The sequence below is a fragment of the Canis lupus genome, chromosome 5 (assembly GCF_003254725.2).
Source record: "Canis lupus dingo isolate Sandy chromosome 5, ASM325472v2, whole genome shotgun sequence".
NCBI classification, from domain to species: Eukaryota; Metazoa; Chordata; class Mammalia; order Carnivora; family Canidae; genus Canis; species Canis lupus.
The window spans coordinates 23,708,108-23,730,144 of NC_064247.1; the positions used below are offsets into that span (position 1 = coordinate 23,708,108).

General features: G+C 37.7%; 1 protein-coding gene across 3 annotated transcripts in view; it reads right to left on the bottom strand.

The window, feature by feature from the left end:
• Positions 1-4,651: 4,651 nt before the first annotated feature.
• Positions 4,652-22,037, bottom strand: part of DDX10 (DEAD-box helicase 10) — a 253,004-nt gene continuing 235,618 nt past the window's right edge. For 2 of the 3 annotated variants that reach the window (XM_025465622.3, XM_025465620.3), the window contains one exon: positions 4,652-5,333. In XM_025465622.3, the coding sequence (XP_025321407.1) occupies positions 5,156-5,333 (178 nt within the window). In that variant the 3' untranslated portion in view covers positions 4,652-5,155. The remainder of the gene's footprint in view (positions 5,334-22,037) is intronic. The other variant, XM_025465621.3, reaches the window with a different exon arrangement.

Genomic DNA, 22,037 nt, shown 5'->3' on the forward strand with positions numbered 1-22,037 from the left:
ATTATATATACCCAAAAGGGAAAGACGGAGAGAAATGGAGCTGTGGCTGGGAAGAGATGGTTTGGGTTTGGTTTAAGATGGGAGATTGTACAGCATGTTTGTTCACAGATAGGAATAGCCCAGGAGGGAGGGAAAAGTGAGGAACAATGGGAGCAGTGACATCTGTGGGAGGGCAGAGGAGGGGGCCCAGCACATGCAGGGGGCAGCCCAGGTGGGAGTGCAGTCCCTCCCCAGCAGCAGGAGGGAAGGCACAGGTGCAGCCCACTGGGTGGGTGGGGTGTGGCAGTTTGGGGAAGATCATAGGCCAAGAGTGAAGAAGAGGTTTTAGCAATTTGAAAGGAGACGGTGTGGAATAGCTGTCTTGGAGAGCAGGAGAGACAGTAAAGCTAGGAATGTGGCACTTGAAGGCCACTGGAGGACAGTGATCATGAATTTTCTAGGGACACCAGTCCATACAGTTAGACAGCTCTCTTTACTTGCTTCCTGCTGCCAAGCTGCTGCGACTGCACTTGGGGAGTCACCCCTGCTCTTCCAACTGCATAATTGCCCGGGGTTGGGCTGGCCTTCAGCACCAGAGTCCCTGCTCTCTGCCCCGCTGCCCCATCTCCTTACTCTGTGCTACCTTTCTCCACAACATGTATTCCCTACCTGACAGCGTGTTACAGGCTGGTGCACTTGCAGTACTTGCAGTCCATCCTTGGTGTGTGCCTCGTCCTTGGAGCAGTGCTCGCTCCCCAGTAAGTGCTGAAGGGACGAAGTTTTCTCTTGTCCCACAGAAAGATTCCACCTATTTACCCCCTCTATCTCTGTGCCAATTTCTTTGGTGGGTCCCCTTACTTCTCCACTTTGCTAGGTGTCCTGGGTGACTACACAGGTTTACCTCTATAGGCAGCTTGCTTCTTGGGCTAGAGAGGCAACGGCAAGGTGCCAGGACTTATTTATTCCCTATGGTCAACTCCGGTGGGCTGTAAAGGAAGGCCAAAACCCAGCTGTCTCTCCTTCCCGCCTCTCCCCTCACTCTTTCAGGGTGAGGAGTGGGAACATCTCTATGACTAGCTTCAGGTAGACCGTCCTTTATGACTTCCTTACACCTGTCCTGGCCTGCGTAAATAATCCTTTTATTAAATCCCCTTAGAATCATGCTAATTTGTGTACACCATCTGTTTCCTGCTGGGAACTCTGACAGAACCCTGTGAATAATGATTTTAATAACTCTCTGAATTCCATTAGTATCTTGCTCCTCAAATGTGACCAAGGGCCAAGAGCAGACCATCACCTGGAGCCTGTAAGAAATGCAGACTCTTGGGCCCCATCTCAGACCTGCTGACTCAGGTTAGTACTTTGAAAAGATCCCCTCATGACTCCCATGCACATTAAAGTCTAAGCAGCATGGCATTAGGGTATTTTGAGTTTACCGAAGCTCTTGTGGATACAGAAGCCCCAGACTCACTCTGACTAGTTGAGGCAATGGAGACTTACACCTCAGGAAGTGAGGGAGACACAGGAATCTAACAGGATGGAGGAGAAAGTAAAGCCTCACAGAGACAAGTCTTAGAGGGTCCATGTGGATCTCAGAGAGCTCAGCAAGTGGGGACTGCAGGTCTTCATGGCTCTGGCCCAGATTCTCTACTTTCCATGGATTTGCCTCATGTTCTATGACCAAATGGGTCCCTCATCACTTACCTTTATATTTTGGCCAGAGTTCTTGTTCATTCATAGCTGTGCCTGATTCCTAATCTGAGCTTGCTCTCTACCTATCATGGTTCCTGGTCTCTCTCCTAACCTTATTCTCTTGACTACCTAAATTTCAGTTTCTGGGAGTAAGAACATTATTTTATTTGCCCAATTTGTCCTTGTTTGGAAAGAGCTTTTTGAACCAGCCTTGCTCACAGGCTCACAGCTAGCCTTTGGGTTGGCTGCCAACTCCTGATTCAGCAGGCACAGAGTATTATCATATAAAGCAAGTCCGGTCTGGGCTGTCTGATCAGCAGGGGCTGGGGAAGAAAGTCACACCGTGATCACACTTCTGGTTAAAATGGTCTTAAAAGATATGAAACAAGATTTCCAAATACTGGTTGCAGAATCGATCCCCCTCTACCTACATCAGCCACCTCCCATCCCAGTTTCCTCCCCACACCTCCCAGGTACATCTGCATCCTCTGGCAGGCTTTGACAGGCATGGAGATGACTCTTCATGTTCAGGGTATTTCAAATGTTGTATAACAAAATTAATTACATTTAATTAAACTTACCCATTTTTTATAGCTCCAAACAAATCTAAAATGCCATGTTAAGCTTATGAGATGGCAGTCCTCCAAAGGATTCTGCTGCTGGGTGTATCTGCTATAAGACTTGCAATTTTCGGGATCATCTTACACGACTGGATCTGACGAATGACCTCTTGGCCTCGGTTAAGCACCATGCAAGAATTAATCTCTGGGTCCTAGGACATTCACCACCTATGTCTTCCCCTGTTTCTGCACTTCAGCAACATTGCTCTCACCCAGAAAGTCTTCCTTTTTCCACCTCTTATCATAATGCACAAAAATTATGAACTTGCTTCTTTCTTTCCCCTACTATATGGTAGCAGGGAAGGGAACTGTTTGTATTTCTCACAAGTACAGAGCCTGGCATATGGTAGTTGAATTTATTAACATTTATTGAATGGTTGGATGTTATTGCTCATTGGTTCGCTCATCTTTTTTCTGTGGAAACCCACCCCCAAGTCTCAGTGGATTTCTTGCTACCCAAGACTTAGAGGGAACGTGGTGGCTACAGGTCTGTTTGACATGTCCTGTGATCACTTTGCACCCACAATGAAGCTGTATCCTCTCTCTGGGCCATGTTGGTCTCAAGGTACAGGGCTGATGGCAATATCAATGTACCTTAAAAACTATGCTCATAACTGGCACACAGCCACTTCCACCACATTCCACAGGCTGAAATGAGTTACATGGCCAAGACTACCAGGAGAGAGGGAAAAAATAACACTTTCCAAAGGGAGGAAAGGGGAGGGGGAGTGCTGGGAATATCTGGTGAAAAATAATACTGTCCAATAACACCAAATAAAATCTACCATGCATGTTTTCTATCAATGCTGTTCTGATATTTTAGTTTTCAAAACCAGTGAATTAAAATCCCCTACATTTATTCAGTTCCAAGGACAGAAACAACTCAAATTAGTCTATGAACTAAAGACCTGACAATGTATTTATTCCCTGTTTACAAATATGGGGTAATAAAACAGCCCTAATTCCTCATTTGGGTTACAACAAACAAAATCCAAAACTGCAGAGAGCGAATTCAATGGTAAACCCTCAGTTTCATACTCTCACATCCTTTTGTCCTTTGGAAATAGTCAAGGCCAAGGGATCCTGTACCAGAACATTTAATTTCAAAATCTTCTCAGGTTGTCATACACCCTACATTCCTTCCCCATCTCTTTTCCCCATTATGGTCATTCTTCCTCATAATAGCTATTTTACCCAGTTCTCATTTCCATCACTCTATATCCTTCCTACCAGAGGTGACAATGGAATGTATGACAACATACTGCTTAAAAAACTGTCTCAAACCACTATTGTTCACTCATTAATTCTGTAAGTATTTACCAAGAACCCACTATGAGGCAGGTGCTTTATCTGGCTCTGGTGGGGAGGGCACACAGGATGCATAAACATGGTCTAGAAACCTGTCACATAACAGGGGTTACAGGCTGATAAACAGTGTCTGGAACACTGCATGGTAAGCACCATAGTAGAAGTAAGAAAGAGCTAGGAGAACGTGCTATGCAGAGAACTCTGGCCAGTGTGGAAGGCTTGGCGGAGAAATGGCAAGCTGGAGGCATCATACCGAGCTGGGAGGTCACTGGCATGATGGGAGCAGGTCGTGAGGAGAATGTGAATTCTGACTGAAGAGAGACGCTGGGAAGATGAAGGCACAAACCACGGATCGAAGACTCATGTGAAGAGGAATCAACAGAACCAGTAAAGTGAAGAGTGGTCAGGGTAGAGGCTGAGAATTGTTGAGTCCCTTGGTGTCACCCATGAGGGATACCAGTTACACAAGTAGGAGAAACATTTCAGAAACAATATGGACTCTGGCAGAGTTGGAAGTGTTAGTGGGATATCGAGGTGGGATACTCCCTTCCTGGGATTCATGAGTGACTTGCACCAGTTATCAAAAATTATCTCTGTTTGTTCATGCAGTGGGAAGTAGCCAAGAGAGAGAACGGGGAGAGGATGATAAATCTATGGTAAAGCCAGCATGGAAAGGCCCAGATTTCTCTTCCCACAAAGAATCTGTTATCTATAACCAGAAACAGGCTCTGTGTCATTCTTTCTACTGTTGTTACCAAGAGCTGACTCTGGGCGGGGCTCTGTGGTGCGAGCTGGACAAGGCCCTTATGGAAGACCTATGGCCTTCTGGGTGCTCACAAAGGGGCTGGTCTGGGATCCCTGTCTTCAGATTCACAACTTCTACAGTTTTCAAAAATGGCTATGAAATCTGCAAGTATAAGTTAAACGGTATCTTTAGGAAGGCTAATTTAAGAATATGAAAAATTCACTGTCAGGAATTGGCCAAGCATTTTACTCTCAAGAACCCTCCCCTGAGAATGCTCTCATATTACTGGACACAATGAAAACATTACTATTTTATAGGAAATAGGTTTATTAATGATTGTCATTATTCAAAAATACTCTTTTCTCAGGGCTGGTCCACCATACTCTGTCTCTTTAGAGATATTAAATACATCAAAATTGTGAGCAATTTTGTTTTACAGTACACAGAAATTTCTGTATGGTACGCAAGACTGGAATTTCTAACAATGAAACAAAGTCTCCAGAAGTTGCCAATAAAACATAGGAAGCCATTTCCAATGACAAGATGTAGGAACCCCGAGATAAAACCTAACAGAGCACATAGCTGGAAAATGGGATCAGGAAATTTTATAATCTGCCCTCACTCTGACTTTGCTCTAGGAAGTACAAGTACAACCTGAGAAAAGGGGCTTAGAGACAGAATCGCTTCGGTCCAGAGGAGAGGTCCTTTGGGCACGGGACTCATCACCTAGTTCCAAAGCCACTTGTTTTTTTTTCAACTTCTTGTCCATGTAATCATGACCAGAGGTTTCAAGGAGAAGAGCACGGAGTATCTAGCTCTGACTTTTGAGCAGATGTAACACCAGCTCTTCATCCTCTGCCAAAGACAGGCCTGTATCCAAAGGCTCCAAGGTCTCCCACTTGGCCTTCTTCCTGCTACGACCTGTGGATCCCACATCTTCCACTCCGCTGTTGTTTCTTTTCCTCATTCCCTGTTTCTTCTTGGTATCACTGGTGGGAACAAATCCAATGATTTACTTGATAAATAACTAAATCCATTACAAAACCAAACACTTAAAATAGGAAAAAATTACCAAAAACAGTTGGTAAAATACTATTTATTCAAGAGCAGAAGAAACTGTAACATCATTGGGATAACTGTGTCCTAAGTACCTTCCCACCAACAGGTAGAGGGAGAGGGCCTACTATGTATTAGGCACTGTATGGCATACTTTGTACACATAGTCTCATCCAATCCTCACAGTTCTAGGGAACTATGGATACATTATCCACAATCTGGGGACACTGATGGCCTATACTCTGGCTCCAGACAGGCTCCTCTCTGTGCCTGTCCTGCTACAACAAACCACCTGTTTAAAGTTAGGTCATCCTTTAGGTAGGAGTTTGTAGGCTACCAGATATCAGAATACCAGACACTAATACCTGTTGTTATTAACTTGTGTTATATAGATCATGAATAAAATAGAACCTCACATGTTGAATTATTTAAGATATCAAATAAACTTCCCCCATTTAAAATCTCTAAGACCCATAGTCTTAGAAAAACAAACATTATTGCAGTATTCTACTCTTATCACTCTTATTTAAAATAGTAATGGAAGTACTAGCTGCTGCAATCAGACAAGAAAAAGAAATAAAAGGCACCCAGATTGGAGAAAGAAGTAAAATTGTCTGCTATTTTCACATGATGTGTATTATATACAGAACACCCTATACTCCACCAAAAACTATTAGAAATAAATGAATTCAGTAAAGTTGTAGAACACATAACCAGTACAGAAATCCACTGCATTTCTATACACTAATCTCAGAGTAACAGAAAGAGCAATTCAGAAAACAATCCCATTTACTACTGCACACAAAAATCCAATACTTAGGAATAAATTTAACCAAGGTAAGAGACGTGTATTCTGGAAACTATAAAACATTGAGGAAAGAAATTTGAAGACAACACAAATAAATGGAAAGATACACTATGTTCATTGACTGGAAAAGTTAGTATCATTAAAATGTCCTACTATCCAAAGCAATCTACAGATTCAATGCAATCCCTTCAAAACTGCAATGGCAGTTTTCACAAAACTGGAACAAATAATCCTAAAATTTGTATAGAACCACAAAAGGCACCAAATGGCCAAAGGAATCTTGAAAAAAAAAAAAAAAAAGAACAAAGCTGGAGGTATCACAATTCCAAATTCAAAATAAACTACAAAGCTATAGTACTCAAAAGAGTATGATACCGGCACAAAAACAGACACATAGATCAATGTAGCAGGATAGAGAGTCCCAAAATAAACCAAGCTTACGTGATTAATTAATCCATGACAGAGGTTACAGGAATATACAATGGGTAAGAGAGTCTCTTCAATCAATGGTGCTATGAAAATTGGACAGCTATATGAAAAAAGAGGAAACTGGACCACTTTCTTACACCATGCACAAAAATAAACTCAAAATGGACTAAAGACCTAAATGTGAGACCTGAACAATAAAATTCCTTAAAGAAAATACAGGCAGTGATCTCTTGGACATTGGCCTTGGCAACATTTTTCTAAATATGTTCCTTCCTCAGGCAAGGGAAACAAAAGCAAAACTAAACTACTGGGGCTACATCAAACTAAAAAGCTTTTGCAGTGAAGGAAACTATCAACGAAACAAGGCAACCCTATTAACTGCTAAAATCCAAAATATATAAAGAACTTAACAACTCAACACCAAAAAGCCAAACAATCCAATTAAGTATCAAAATGGCTAGTATCAAAAAAAGATAAAAAATAACAAGTGTCAGCAAGGATGTGAAGAAAAAGAGACCACTGTACACTGTTGGTAGGAATACAAACTGGTTCAGCCACTGTGGAAAAGATGGAGGTTCCTCAAAAAATTAAAAATAGAAATATCATGTGATCCAGTAATTCTACTACTGGGTATCTACTCAAAGAAAATGAAAACACTAATTCAAAAAGAGGTATGCACCTCTATGTTCACCACAGCATTATTCACAATAACCAAAATATTGAAGCAATCAAAGTGTTCCCCAACAGATGAATGGATAAAGAAGATGTAGCATATATACATCTGAATATTACTCAGCCATAAAAAAGAATGAGCTATTGCCATTTGTGACAACATGGATAGATCTAGAGAGTATTATAAGTGAAATAAGTCAGAATGAGAAAGATAAATATCATGATTTTACTTATATGTGGAATCTGAAAAACAATCAAAAAGCAGAAAGAGAGAAACATACCATAAACATAGAGAACTGGTTGTTGCCAGAGGGAAAGTGGCAGGAACAGGTGAAATGGGTGAAGGGAATAGGAGATACAGACTTCCAGTAATGGAATGAATACATCATGGAGATGAAAAGCAGCACACAGGGAATATAATCAATAGTATTGTAATAGTGCTGTACAGTGACTGATGGTGCCTACACTTGTGGTAAGCATAGCATAAGGTATAGAGTTGTGGAATCACTATGTTGTACTCCTGAAACTAATGTAAGATTAGGTGTCAACTATATTTTAATTTTAAAAAGCCCAAATATTATTGCAATATTTTGTATACACTTGAGGCACAGACCATAAAAATGAAGCTAGTTTCTGAAGGTAGAAGAAATCACTTGATACATTAAAAATAGAAGAAAAGGCAAAACATTCTCAAAGTATTTTGAGATATCATCATCATGTTCAAAAATGACCCAATTACTGTATCCAAGATTAAAGCAAAATAAAAAGCCCATCTAGTAGTCTTCATAGTAGCAACCCTTCATTAAGGGCTTACTAATGGTCTGGCACTGTGCTGCATGCTTTACACAGATTACGTAATTTATTTTTATGAAAATCCTTGGTATGGGAGCATTACCTTCATTCTACAATGATTAAACGACTGTATCTAGATTATAAACATGGGATTCAAACCCAGATTTGAAAGACTAAATTCGGCTCCAAAGCTGGGCTACTGAAAGCAATGAGTTGACTTGCTTCAGTCAATATTTGTAAGATAAGAAAGAAAAGAATTAACTGTGGAAAGAGCACTGATTTGGCACTAATGGTCAAATCTTAGCCAGTCAATTACCATTTCTAAGCCTTAGTCTCTTTATCTGTAAAGATGAAGATTATATAATTTACTTAGCAGAACTGGTATATGAATTTACATGAAATTATACAAAGGTGAGAACATTCTAATAATACATGTTAATTTCCCTTCTGCCTATAAACTACTTCCTTTCAAATAAATTCTTACATTGATGTTAAAATAAGCAAAAAAAGTCACAGAAATATACTCCAAGCATATGATGTATTCCAAAAAAGAACAAATTGCTCAAGTTCCAATGGAGTATATTACTTAAGAAAGTGTGCCTAGATACAAGAATGTGCTTAAAATGCGCTTAGCATATCTACTTATGACTAGCTTGAAGCACAGCTGTAAATAATTTCCCATTTCACCTCCCAGAAATGACCAATGCTCTGACTCAGCAGCCATTCTCTCTCACCACTGGAGGGAAGACAAACTAGATAGCATTATGAGGTTACTTAAAGCTACAGACAATTCCATTTTGAAAGGATGCTTAGAGAGATGACCATGAAAGAGTTCCCCACGATGGGAATTCAGTTAGCAAAGACAGTAATTCTTAGTGAAAAGGGGCCTTTAAAAAAAGTACTGAGTCTCAATCTGCTTGAGTATTGCCAGTCCTGTCTGTGTCAGTTCCACTGGGCTAGAGTACCACGATTTATTTGGTACAGGGTAATACAAATTTGTGCCCTGCCTGTACTTCAAGTGCACCTCAGAGCAGCTCATCAGAAACAGCCTAATTAGTGGGCTTTACTAATGGATCCTTTGTTAATGTGCTCTTGAACATCATATTCCCTGCAGGAAATAGCTGGTTCAGATAATAAAAGGAAGATGGGAACTTTATGTAACCCAAATATTTTCATAATTAGCAGCTTTGCTGCTTTGTAGACCAGTTCAAATTCTAGAAAGGTATTCTGTCCTACTTTCCATAGCAAGTAAGTAGTAATTTGTGTAACAAATTAATTATTAAACAATAATACAGATATTCTATAGGTAATTCACCCAAAAGGGGAATAATGTAATGAATCTAGAAAATATAAGGTAAGCAAGAAAGCAAAATACAGTCGCAATGCAGTACCTTCAGAAAAGGCCTCTTCCAAATGGTGAAGTACTACAGAGTGAGGTCAGCAAGATGGCTAAAGAAGGCATCCCTGGTTTGTGTCCCTTCCCAACATGTGGTATCTATCCACAGACAAAAATGCTTTTGTGGGACCTGTGGCATCCAATACTAGATGTCAAGAGACCTGAGAGGAGTCTCACCCAATCATACTTCGGGTAATAGGCATATAGACTACAGTCCCAGCTGTGAACTAGCTCCAGCCCTTCTCTGCAGTGGGAGAACACCACCTCAAACAATTACCCACAGATGAGAGAACCTTTGTGGAAGTCCAGTTTTCCAGTGGAGAAATTCAGCACACCACTGCGGGGGGCGGGGTGGGGGAGGGATGGGGGGGGGCAGAGTGCGAGTTTGAACACACTGGAGAAGGTAAGAGGGACAGTTTGGCTTCATGCATATCACTCTTCCCTCTAGATGGCAAAACTGAGGCCTGAGAGATCTTGGCCATGATTTTTCCCATGGTGGAAAGTGAGAGCAAGTGAGTGCCCAGCTCCCCAAATTGTGTGGAATGCTGCCCAAAAGGCCCATTTCTCTCTCACTGCATCCAAAGTACTAAATCATTAATTGCACAGCTAAAGGTCAGGAGGCAGAACAAAGCTGGGAGAGTGGCAGACAGGACTCTCAGAATAAAAGAATATGAATCCTACTCACTGTGTTATGGATTTCTATCCATGAACCAGAGGAGATGCCTTGCACACAGATCCCTCCAATGGGCCCATAGGCATCCTCCAGCACTGTGTCCTCACCCACATCCCCCTATATCTGTGTCCAACTTCCTGTGCATGCTCCTGACAGTGGTGGTGAGAGTAAGCTTTGGCAGACAGCTAACTGAGCATGACTCAAATCTGCAGGTCAGGGAAAGACCATTCAGCATGAGTGCCATTCTTGGGAAAGCAGAAAGGGGGCTACAAACATTTGGCTTCATATGTTTCAGGATGAAGAGAAGACATACAAGCTTAAAAATTCTGGCACAAGAGGGAGCAAGAAGTGTGGAGCCACAGAAGGTCTGAGAAAGCCTTACAATTCCTAGTTGACCTCAGGCTGACAGACAAATTCAATTGAAAGAAATCTGCTCTCAGATATATTATAAGAAAACTGTCAAAATTCAAAGACAAAGATAATCTTAAAAGCAGCAAGAGAAAAGAAGCTTATAACTGACAAGGGAATTCCTATAAGGCTATCAGCAGATTTCTCAGCAGAGACTTTACAGGCTTAGGGAGGATGGGTAATATGAAAGAAAAAAACTCCAACCAAGAACATTCTATTCAACAAAGCTATCCTTCAGAAATGAGGGAGAGACAGACTATCTTAAAAAAACAAAAGCTGAAGGAATTCAAGTTGAAATGAAAGAATGCAGAGTACATGAAAACCTATGAAACTATCCAATATACTGGTAAAGGTAAGTATATAGTTAAATTTAAAATGTGCTAGTATAAGGGTGCCTGGGTGGTTCAGTTTATTAAGCACTTGCCTTTGACTCAGGTCATGATCCCAGGGGCCTAGGATTGAGCCCCAGATCGGATTCCCTGCTCAGTGGGGAGTCTGCTTCTCTCGCCTCTGTCACTCCCCCTGCTCATCCTCACTTTCTCTCTCAAAGTTTTTTTTTTTTAAACATAAAATATGCTAGTATTTAAAAAAAGCTAGTTCTTTAATATAGTGACATGTTCACACATAATTCCACTATAAAGGTTAAAGGCCAGAACTATTAAAAATATCTATAGCTACAATACTGGTTAATGAATACACAATATTGTAACTGTGACACCAAAAACTTAAGAGAGGAATAAAAGGACAGAGTTTATGTATGAAATTGAAGTAAGCAAAAATAAAATAAATAAAATAAAATAAAATAATTTGAAGTAAGCCTTTATTAGCATAAAATAGACTTTTATCTAGATGTTTTGTGTAAGCTTCATGGTAACCACAAAGTAAAAACCTACAGTATATCTACAAAAGATAAAGATAAGGGAATCAGAGCATGTCTCTAAAAGGAAATCAACTCAAAAAGAAAGGCAGCCAAGAGAGGAAGAAAAAAACAAGGGAACAAAAGAGCCCAAAAAGAGTTGGATAACATTACTAAGTCCTTACCTCTCAATAATTATTCTAAATTAAAATGAATTAAATTTTCCAATCAAAAGGCTTAAGAAAAAACAAAACAAAACAAAACAAAACAAAAAAACAAAAGGCTTAAGAGTGGTTGGATGCATAAGACCCAACTATACTGCCTACAAAAACCTCACCTTCATCTTTAAGGACATATAGTTCCAAAATGAAGGGCTGGAAAAAGATATTCCACACAAGTAGAAACCAAAAGAGGGCAGGGGTAGCTGCTTAGACAAAATATACCATAAGCCAAAAACAGTAACAAAAGATGAAAATGAAAAAAAAAAAAAAAAAAAAAAAGATGAAAATGATCATTACATGATGACAAAGAAGTCAATACATTAAGAAAATATAACAATCACAAATATATATACAACCAACATTGAAATACTACAATATATTTTGCAAATACTAACAAATCTGAAGGGAGAAAAAGACAACAATACAAGAAAAGAGAACTTCAGTAACCCACTTTCAACAATGGCTAGATTATCCAGACAAAAAAATTAATAAAGGAAATGTTAAAACTGAATTATACTTTAGGCCAAAAGGACCTAACAGTCATATACTAGACGTTCCACCCAATAGCAAAGGAATACATGTTCTTCTCAAACACACATGGAACAATCTGCTAGATAGATCATGATAGGTCACAAAATAACTCTTAGCAAATTTTAAGAAGATGAAAATCATATTGAAATTGTTATCAAATTGGAAATTAATTACAAGAAGAAAACTGAAAAATTCACAAATACATAAAAATTAAATAACACAGTTGAACAACCATTGGGTCAAAGAAGAAATTAAAAAAAATTTTTTAAATCTCTGAGAATGGAAACACAAAATACCAAAACCTGTGAGATGCAGCAAAAGCATTTCAAAGCAGAAAGTTTATAGTGTTAAAAGTCTACATTAAGAAACAAGAAAGATCTTAAATAAACAACCTAACTTCATATGCCAAGGAACTAAAAAAAGAACAAATGAAGTCCAAAGTTAGCAGAAGCAATGAAATACAAAGGTCAGAAAAGAAATAAATAAGAGACTGGAAAAACAAAAGAAAAAAATTAATGAAACTAAGAACTAAGTCGTTGGTTTTTTTTTTTTTATTTTTTAAGATAAAGTTGAAAACATTTAGCTAGATTAACTCAAGAAAAAAGAATTCAGACTAAAGGTCAGAGATGAGAAAGGAGACATAACAACTGCTACCATAAAAATATAAAAGATCATGAGATCACTATGGATTAATTATACACCAACCATTTGGATAACCTAGAATGAATGAATTCCTAGAAACAGCAACCAAACAATACTAAATCATGAAAAAAATAACAAGTTTGAACAGATCAATAATGAATAAGGAGATTGAATCAGTAATCAAAATCCTCCCAACAAAGTCCAGAACCAGAGGGTTTCCCTGGTGAATTCTAGTAAACATTTAAAAAATAATTAATGCAAAACCTTCCCAAACTCTTCTAAAACACTAAAGAGAATATTTACAAACATATTTTACAAGGACAGTACTAAACTAATGCGAAAGCCAGATAAAAATACTAATAAGAAAACAAAACTATAGGTCAATATTCCTGATGAATACAGATGTAAAAATTATCAACAAGATATAAGCAAACCAAATAACAACAGGATATTAAAAGGATCACATATGACAATTAAGTTGGGGCTCATCTTTGGAATGCAAGGATGGTTCAACATATCTGAATCAATAAAGGTGATATACCAAATTAATAAAATGAAAAGTAAAAATCGTATAGTCAGCTCAATAGATGCAGAAAAGCATTTGACAAAATTCAACAGCCTATCTTGATAAAAACTCTCAACAAATTAGGTAACGAGCGAATGTACCTTAACATAATAAAAATCTTTTATGACAAGCCACAGGTAACATTATACTCAATAGTTACAGGTTGAAAGCTTTTCCTGTAAGATCAGGAACAATTCAAGGATAGCCACTCTCATTATTCCTATTAAACATACTGAAAGTCTCAGAGAAAGCAAGCAGAAAAGAAAAAAAAAAGAAAAGAAAAGAAAAGAAAAGAAAGAAAAGAAAAGAAAAGAAAAGAAAGAGCATTCAAATCAGAAAGGAAGTAAAATTGTTATTGTTTGCAGATATGATCTTATATATAGAAAATCCTGAAGACTTCACCAAAAGACTGTTAGAACTAATAAATAAGATAAAGTTGCAAGATACAAAAATCAACATGCAAAACTCAGTGCCATTTCTTTATACTAGCAGCAAGTTATCTGAAAAAGAAATTTTAAAAAGCATCTTATGTACAACAAAATCAAAACCATACTTGGGAGTAAGTTTAATCAAGGAAGTGAATTATTGGTACACTGAAAACTGTACAATTTTGATGAAAGAAATTAAAGAAAACAAATAAATGGAAAGATATCCCATAAGTTATGATGAGAATAATATTATTAAAATGTCCATTTTACACCAAACCATTGATAGATTCAATGAAATCTCTATGAAAATTTCAATGGCATTGTTTACAAAATAGAAAAAAATAACCATAAATTTATATAAAATCTCTAGATTCCAACAAGCCAAGGCAATCCTAAGAACAAATCCAGAGGCATCACACATCCTGATTTCAAACTATACTATACCAAAGCTATGGTATCAAAAAAACAGTAGTATGGCACTGACATAGAAAAAGACACACAGACCAACACAATAGAGAGCCCAGAAATAAACTCTTGCACATATAGTCAATTAATATTGGACAAGAGAGCAGAAAATACTCAATGAAGAAAGAATGGTCTCTTTCATTAAAAGGGTGTGAAAACTGGATAACCAGATTTTGAAGAATGAAACTGGATTCCTTCCACAAATATTAACACAAAATGGATTAAAAAGATTGAAACAGAAGACTCCAAACCATAAAACTCTTAGAAGAAATCACAGGGATAAAACTCCATGACACTGGTCTTGGCAACAGGTTTTTGGATATGACATCAAAAGCACAAGAAACAAATGCAAAAGTAAATAAGACGATGTCACACTAGAAAGCTTCTACACAGTAAAAGAAACAACAAAAATATTAAAAGGCAACTTACAAAAAAGAAAATATTACAAGCCATAAATAAATATGATAAAAGGTTAATATCCAATAACTCAACAGCAAAAAGAGAAAACCCACAAAAAATCTTATTGAAAAATAGGCAGAGGAAATGGAAAGACATTTTTCCAAAGAAGACATACACATGACCAATAGGTTGCAAGAAAAAGTGCTCAATTATCACTAATTATCAGGGAAATGCAAATCAAAGCCACAATGAGATATGACCTCATACCTGGTAGAATGGCTGTCATCAAACAGGAGATAACAAGTGCTGGTGAGAGTGTGGAAAGGGAATATTTGTGCACTGTTAGTGGGAATGCAATCAGTATAGCCTCTATGGAAACCAGCATGGAGGGTCCTAAAAATATTAAAAACAGAACTACCAAATGACCTATTGGTATATATACCCATTTTGTTGGCTCAGTGGTTGAGCATCTATCTTTGGCTCAGGTCGTGATTCTGGGATCGAGTCCTGCATCAGGCTCCTTGCAGCGAGCCTCCTTCTATCTCTGCCTATGTCTCTGCGTGTCTGCCTATCTCTCTGTGTGTCTCTCATGAATAAATAAAATCTTAAAAAAAAAAAAAAAAGGGAAATGAAAACAGGATCTTGAAGAAATGTCTGCATTCTCACATTCATTGCAACATTATTCACAACAGGCAGGAAATAGACACAACCCAACTGTCCAGTTCAGATGGATGAACAGGTAATGTAGTATATATATACATAATGAAATATTATTCAACCATGAGAAAAAAAGAATACCCTACCATTTGCAAACAAATGGATGGACCTTGAGGGCATCATGTTAAGTGAAATAAGACAGGCAGAGAAAGATGAAATCTGTGTGATAGCAACTTATATGTAGAATCTAAAAAAGGCAAACTCAACAGAGACTAGAATGGTGGTTACCAGAGGCTAGGGGGTAGGGGAAATGGGGAGATGTTGGTCAAATGGTGCAAAGCTCCAGTTTTAAGATAAGTAAGTTCTGGATATCTAATGTACAACATGGAGATTCTAATTATCAATACTATATTAGATACTTGGAAGTTGCTAATAAATGGTAATGTTCTCATTACACGCACACAAACATAATTATGTAATGCCATGGAGGTGTAAGCGAGTAATATTATGGTGCAAATCATTTCGCAATATATAAATATATCAAATAACATGGTGTACACCTTACAGTCACACAATGCTATATATTAATTATATCTCAATAAAGGTGAGGGGAAATGTGTGGCATTAGAAACCTCTATTTTATTTACATCCTGATGAATCAGGCAGAAGGGTTCTGACCCTGTATATAGTTAATGTTCAACAGGAGCTTACAGGATTTAATTAAGACCTAGGACTTTTTTAGGATTGGTTCACAGTCTAATGTGTGTAACAGTGAGTTCTAGTTTCTTTGTTCTTCAATTATTTTCTGCAACTGCTAGAAAGGATGCTTGTACTTCTTAATCAAGAGTTCTATTAGCTATCCCATGGTAGCACATCATTGGTATAGTTTACCAATCAGATGGTGGAACATTCTGAAAATAGGTCTGCTGGAAGAAAGAACCACAGTACAGGTGAGAAATAGCAGTAACATTTTTGAGTTTTCTTCACGAAGAAAGTTTACTGAATTGAAGAAGAGGGCTCACAGTATGAATGGAGAACTAGATGGTGGCCTATATATCAGGGCCAGGAGTCTGGGCCTGAGCTCTGTATTTTACTTTTATTTCAGGATTTCTATGGGACATAAAGTGTCAAACTATCTCCACGTTTTTCAAATCTATGAAGTTAGTGTCAAAAAGGACCATCTTACTGCTCAACATTATAAAAATATAATATACTGGTTAATAAAACACAGCCTAAAAAGTAAAAGCATGGCTCAGGGCACTACTACTATAAAAACAAAACCACCAGTTAAAGAATTCAGACCTACTTATCTTGCAGTAATCCAATTAATAGAGATTTAATTAGTAATGTCTTACATTTAAAGAACTAATCCTACGATAAACAAAAAGAAAATATCCTGTTGTAATATATAATTAGAATGTACAACAACAGGATAATGTTACTTCAATGGCTTTGAAATGTTCGTGAAAGTAATTACACAAAAGCTTGTCATGATACCAAGGAAACATGTGAACCAATTTGTTCATCACTAAGAAGAAAAAAGGGCTTAACACTGAAATGTGAATTCAATTTTAACATCTTAATAAATATATTAGTAATTGAATTTTAAATGGAATATACATTTCTTTCTAAATTTTCTGAACTCAAAACCCAAAGCTCTCCTGGAAAGTGAACAGATCTTTTCAGGAGGTTTGATTTCCTGGTTTCAACATTTTAACTTTTTCAAGTACTTGCTGCTGCCTCCTCTCTCAAAGTAAGTAACTGTGTTACACTAATGAGAAACCAGAGGGAGGAACACCTGGAGTCCCATCCTGCCCACCTGGAGTCCCATCCTGCCCAGTGCCCATGCCTGCACCCGCACCCCTGGGCCCGCTGCTAAGCCAAGCAGCCTTCCTCCTGGACTCCTCAAACACAGCCTGCACTGGTTTAGATCAGAGACCCCTCCAGTGTGTCCCACCTATGCTCTCCTGTCAGTGCGGCGCTCCCTCCTGTTCAGCCCTCTCCAGCTCCTTGTCTTCCATGAAAGGTACCCGAACTCCCTATTCAATTGGATCTCTTTCCTCTGAAAGCCTACAGCTCTCATTGTTTATTAGTCATTTTGCAATAGGCATTATTACTTCCTAACACTAAATTGATTTTTTTTCCACCTGTATGCAATTCAACTCCTATTTAGAAGGTAAACTCCTGGGTGGGAGTATAAATTACTACTAAACTTTCTGGAGGGCAATTTGGTGCCCCCTTTCAAAAGTCTTTCAGGTAATGCCTACCTAGCAATTTTTCCTCTGAGAATTTATCCCAAAGAAATAATTAAGAATGTGTATAAAGATTTAGTTGCAGGATACTAAAGGCAAAATTATTTGTAATTTCAGAAAGTTGAAAACCCAAATGTCCAATTATAGGGATTAATTCATTAAATAAGTTATAAAATTAGAAATGAAACTCTATGCAGCTATTAAAAAAACAATGTTGCAGGAATTTCTTAGTTGACACTGAAAACAGTTACAAAACCAATATAGAGCAAGACTCCATCTTTAAGAAAGGCTTCCATGTATGTTTGCAGAGAAAAAAATTTGCAAGAATTTTTAGATGTTCTGATTTTTCTCTAACAAGCTTGTATTACTCTTTGCAATAAAAAAAGAAAGTTAAATTTGAAGGGAAAAGTACTTCTGGGCAAAGAATAATTATAATTATTCTTTGTAATTCCACAAAGCTCAGAAGCATGAGAGTAGGTATGCTATCTAAGCTTCAACTTGGGTCCTTGGATCTATAGAAATATGCAGAACGCTGAGATTTCTTTTGTCAGAATAGATGGATCATGGGTTATTTCCAGAATTTCAAAACACCTACAACTGTGTGCCCGAGACTAAATTTTGGTATTTCTTTGGTTTGACTGGAAATATTAACTGAGCTTTGTAAACACTGGACTCCAGACACTTGGGTGGACTGGAAATTGTCTTTGTTAATAAAATAAATATGAAACATTAACTTTTATTAACTTTCTTAAAACACAAAAATCTTTCAAAACATAGGGACCATTAAGGTTGAAAGAACAAGTTCTCTGATGATGAAAAATGCTGCAAATCATTGTTCTAGATTCAAACTGCAAGTTCCTTGAGGACAAAAACTTTTATTCTTCTTTGTAGCCACACTGCCCTAGTATCCCAGGCTCAATAAGTGTTTCTTAAATGATGAATAAAGCCAGTGGGCTGAGCTTCTGTACTGCTAAATATCTGACTGACCTACTTTAAAATATATAGGGTCAGACAGAACAATCTCTAATTAAAACCACACGCATACCTTCTTTGCAAGCCAGTATGTAAGCAAATGTTTAAACCTGTACTTTTTTTTCAAAGAATGTATCACTAATTCCAAAGAAATCTGACCGATCAAAGCCAAAGTGAAAATTAATACATTAGAAGGAAAATAACACTAGCAAGAAGCACCCAATAACCTCAAACTCAGAATAAGAAATGAGGCAATACTTCAAAATTACAGAAAGAGTATAACCTGGCATTTCAATTCAATGAGCAAGTATTTTTTATTTTCTTTGCAACAATAAATGTAACTTCTCTGGAATATATATATATCTCGCAATGTAAAGAATACCTCCTTTGTCCTCTATCATATCTCCTCTTGAAGTGGTTATTTCTTAAAACCAGTTACTTAACAGTGACTCTACAGTTATTAAATGTGGCTCTACAAAAATTTTGGTATGGAGGAAAGAAAGGCATGTTAGGGTCACACCTTACTGGAATGCTAGCAACTGCTTAAAACTTGGGAAATGGCATAACTTCAAAGAGTGTCAATTTTCTAATTTCTAAAATATGATTATCATCTACCTCTTGGAAAGCAGTGATAAACAAGTGATACATGCATAGCAAATACACTGTAAGAGTTCATTGACCTTCTCCAACTCCTGATGGTAGAAAGTATTTGATCTTTCTTTTAATGCTATTTGGGTTATATTGGGCTTTATCACATAAGGTGAAAGTCTTTTAATTTAAAATGCCTTGAGTTCCAAACAGTTTTAAGTCTGCTAAGGTCAGAACAGTTTTTCATTGAAAAAGGGGGGGGGGGGGGGGTGTGTCTAAATGGTAGATGAAGTGAAGGCTAATCCCTGAAACTCATCAAACATGTAAGGCTACTGAACAAGAGTGACCACAACCCAGATTTTGACTACTCAGCTCACATCCTAATGGATGTGGAACCACCAATAGAAAGAACTGTTGGGGACCTGGGATAGTCAGGAAGGGATACTGGGGAGATCTGGGCCTTGATGGGGTAAGAATCTAAGACAGGAATTCTGTAAGGAGACAGACTTCTGGGTGCTCTGTTAGGTGAAGTTTCTCAGCAACAGTAGTCTTTGCTGCTTTTATTAAGTCTATCATTATTCCTATCTACAACAGGAAACCTTAAGCTTTGAGAGGTTGGGAACACAGTTCCTCAAAGGGCAGTCCCATTCATAAGAAAGGGCTCTGCTGAGTTAGAATTTCATGTTTGGTGAAATAGGATTTCACTCTACATATTACCAAAATTTTAAAAACAAAGCATCTGATTGTCAGGCTCTACTATGTTCTGTAAGTCAAATAAAACCAGTTTCTAAACTATAAAAACTCTTACAGAATGGCTAAAATCTAAAAGAACTGACAATACCAAATGCTGGTGACAGTGTGGTGCAACAGAAACATTCATTCATTGCTGATGAGCATGCAAAATGATATATATATACTTTGGAAGACGATTTGGAAGTTTCTTACAAAACTCAACACACTCTTAACCATGTGATCTAACAACTGTACTCATTGGTATTTACCCAAAGAAATTGAAAACTATGTACGTTTAAAAACCTGCACATGAATATTTATAGCAGCTTTATTCATAACTGCCAAAACAACCAAGATGTCTTTCAATAGATGAATGGATAACTAAACTGTAGCACATCCATACAGTGGACTATTTTCATCAGGCCATGAAAATACATGAAGGAACTTTGAAAGTGTATCACTAAATAAAAGAGGCCACAATACAATATCATTCCACTTATACTATATTCTAGAAACAAAACTATGGATATAGGAAAAATATCCATGGTTGCCAGGGTTTGAGAGGCAGGAAGAAGAAAGGATGGGGAGAAAAAGGAAGAAGTGGGAATTATTCTGTATGATACTATAAAGGTAGATATATGTCAGTATGTATTTATCAAAACTCATAGGATGTACAAGAATGAATCCTAAAGCTAACTATAAACTTTGAGTGATAATGATGTGTTAATATAGGTTCCCTGGATGGTAATGAACAGTAATAAAATGTTGATTATAGAAAAGGCATGGCACAGGATGGTACACACATGGCAACTCTACTTTTCATTAAATTTTTAGTATAAAAATTAAAGTTGTTAAAAAAGTCAAGTCTATTTATAAAAATATTTGCCTAGTTCAAAAGAGTTGATATACACCAGCATAACTTAAATTATTAGAATTTTCTCTAATGCTAAAACATGCTGTTTTAACTCATAACCTGAAGTAACTTCGCAGTCTTCATCAGGAATACTCAGATCATCTCACATTCTCTCCCCTGTTCTCATAAACCTCATACTGCCACATGCCCTTCTAATGAACTGCCACTCTATGGAATAGGACAGCAGCTGTTTCTTACCCTCATCACCTTCCATGACCAACTGGCATCAGAGTCAGGACAGAGACATGATTTAAGGACGATGGGATGAGAAGGAGCCCAGGAATCTCCTCTGGCAGGAGTATGTGTGAGGGTACAGCCACAATTATGCTATTAGAATAAATATTTAAATTCTGTTAACTGTCCAAGCAATGGTTAGAATGTTAGGATGATTATTACTTCTCTACTTGAGGTTTTCAGTAATTCTTCAGGTTTCCCCTCACAGAGGTTTTCCCTAATCATCTCATAGAGAGTCAACTCTCCCAGATCCTCTCCCATTATTCCACAGAGATTGCTTTCATGGCCTTAATCAAGGATCCTTTTTGTCCTTTTGTTTACTCCTTTATGGTCTGTCTCTTCCATCGGGGGCTAAGCTTCGTGAGGGTTGAGATCATCTAGTCTCTTTTCTTTAAAGCTCTACACCAGGCACACAAGTTAACTTTCAGTTTAGTGAATGCCTAAATAATGGGGATGCCAAAGGAGGAGAACAGACAAGGGAGGGCATTTCCCACGCTCCAATTTGGTAATACAGACTCTCTAACCAGATGCTGAACAAAATACATTACATGACATTTTCTTCACTACATTATTCATCATTTCATTCGAGTCTGTAGGATATTTTTGCAGACTATTTTGAATATAAGGCCCACCACATCATAATGAACGATTCTGATGAGGAAGAAAATGGAAAGTAGATATCCCAGAGGACATTAAATTCTATTCTTATAAATATATATATTAATTTAAAAATTCCCATCAGAGTTTTGCTTTTAGTAATTAAAAAGATCATATATTAATGATCCTATTACATATCATACTCTTTCTTTTTAAGGTTTTTTTTTTTTTTTTTTTTTTTAATGATAGTCACAGAGAGAGAAAGAGAGAGGCAGAGACACAGGCAGAGGGAGAAGCAGGCTCCATGCACCGGGAGCCCGACGTGGGATTCGATCCCGGGTCTCCAGGATCGCGCCCTGGGCCAAAGGCAGGCGCCAAACCGCTGCGCCACCCAGGGATCCCCATAC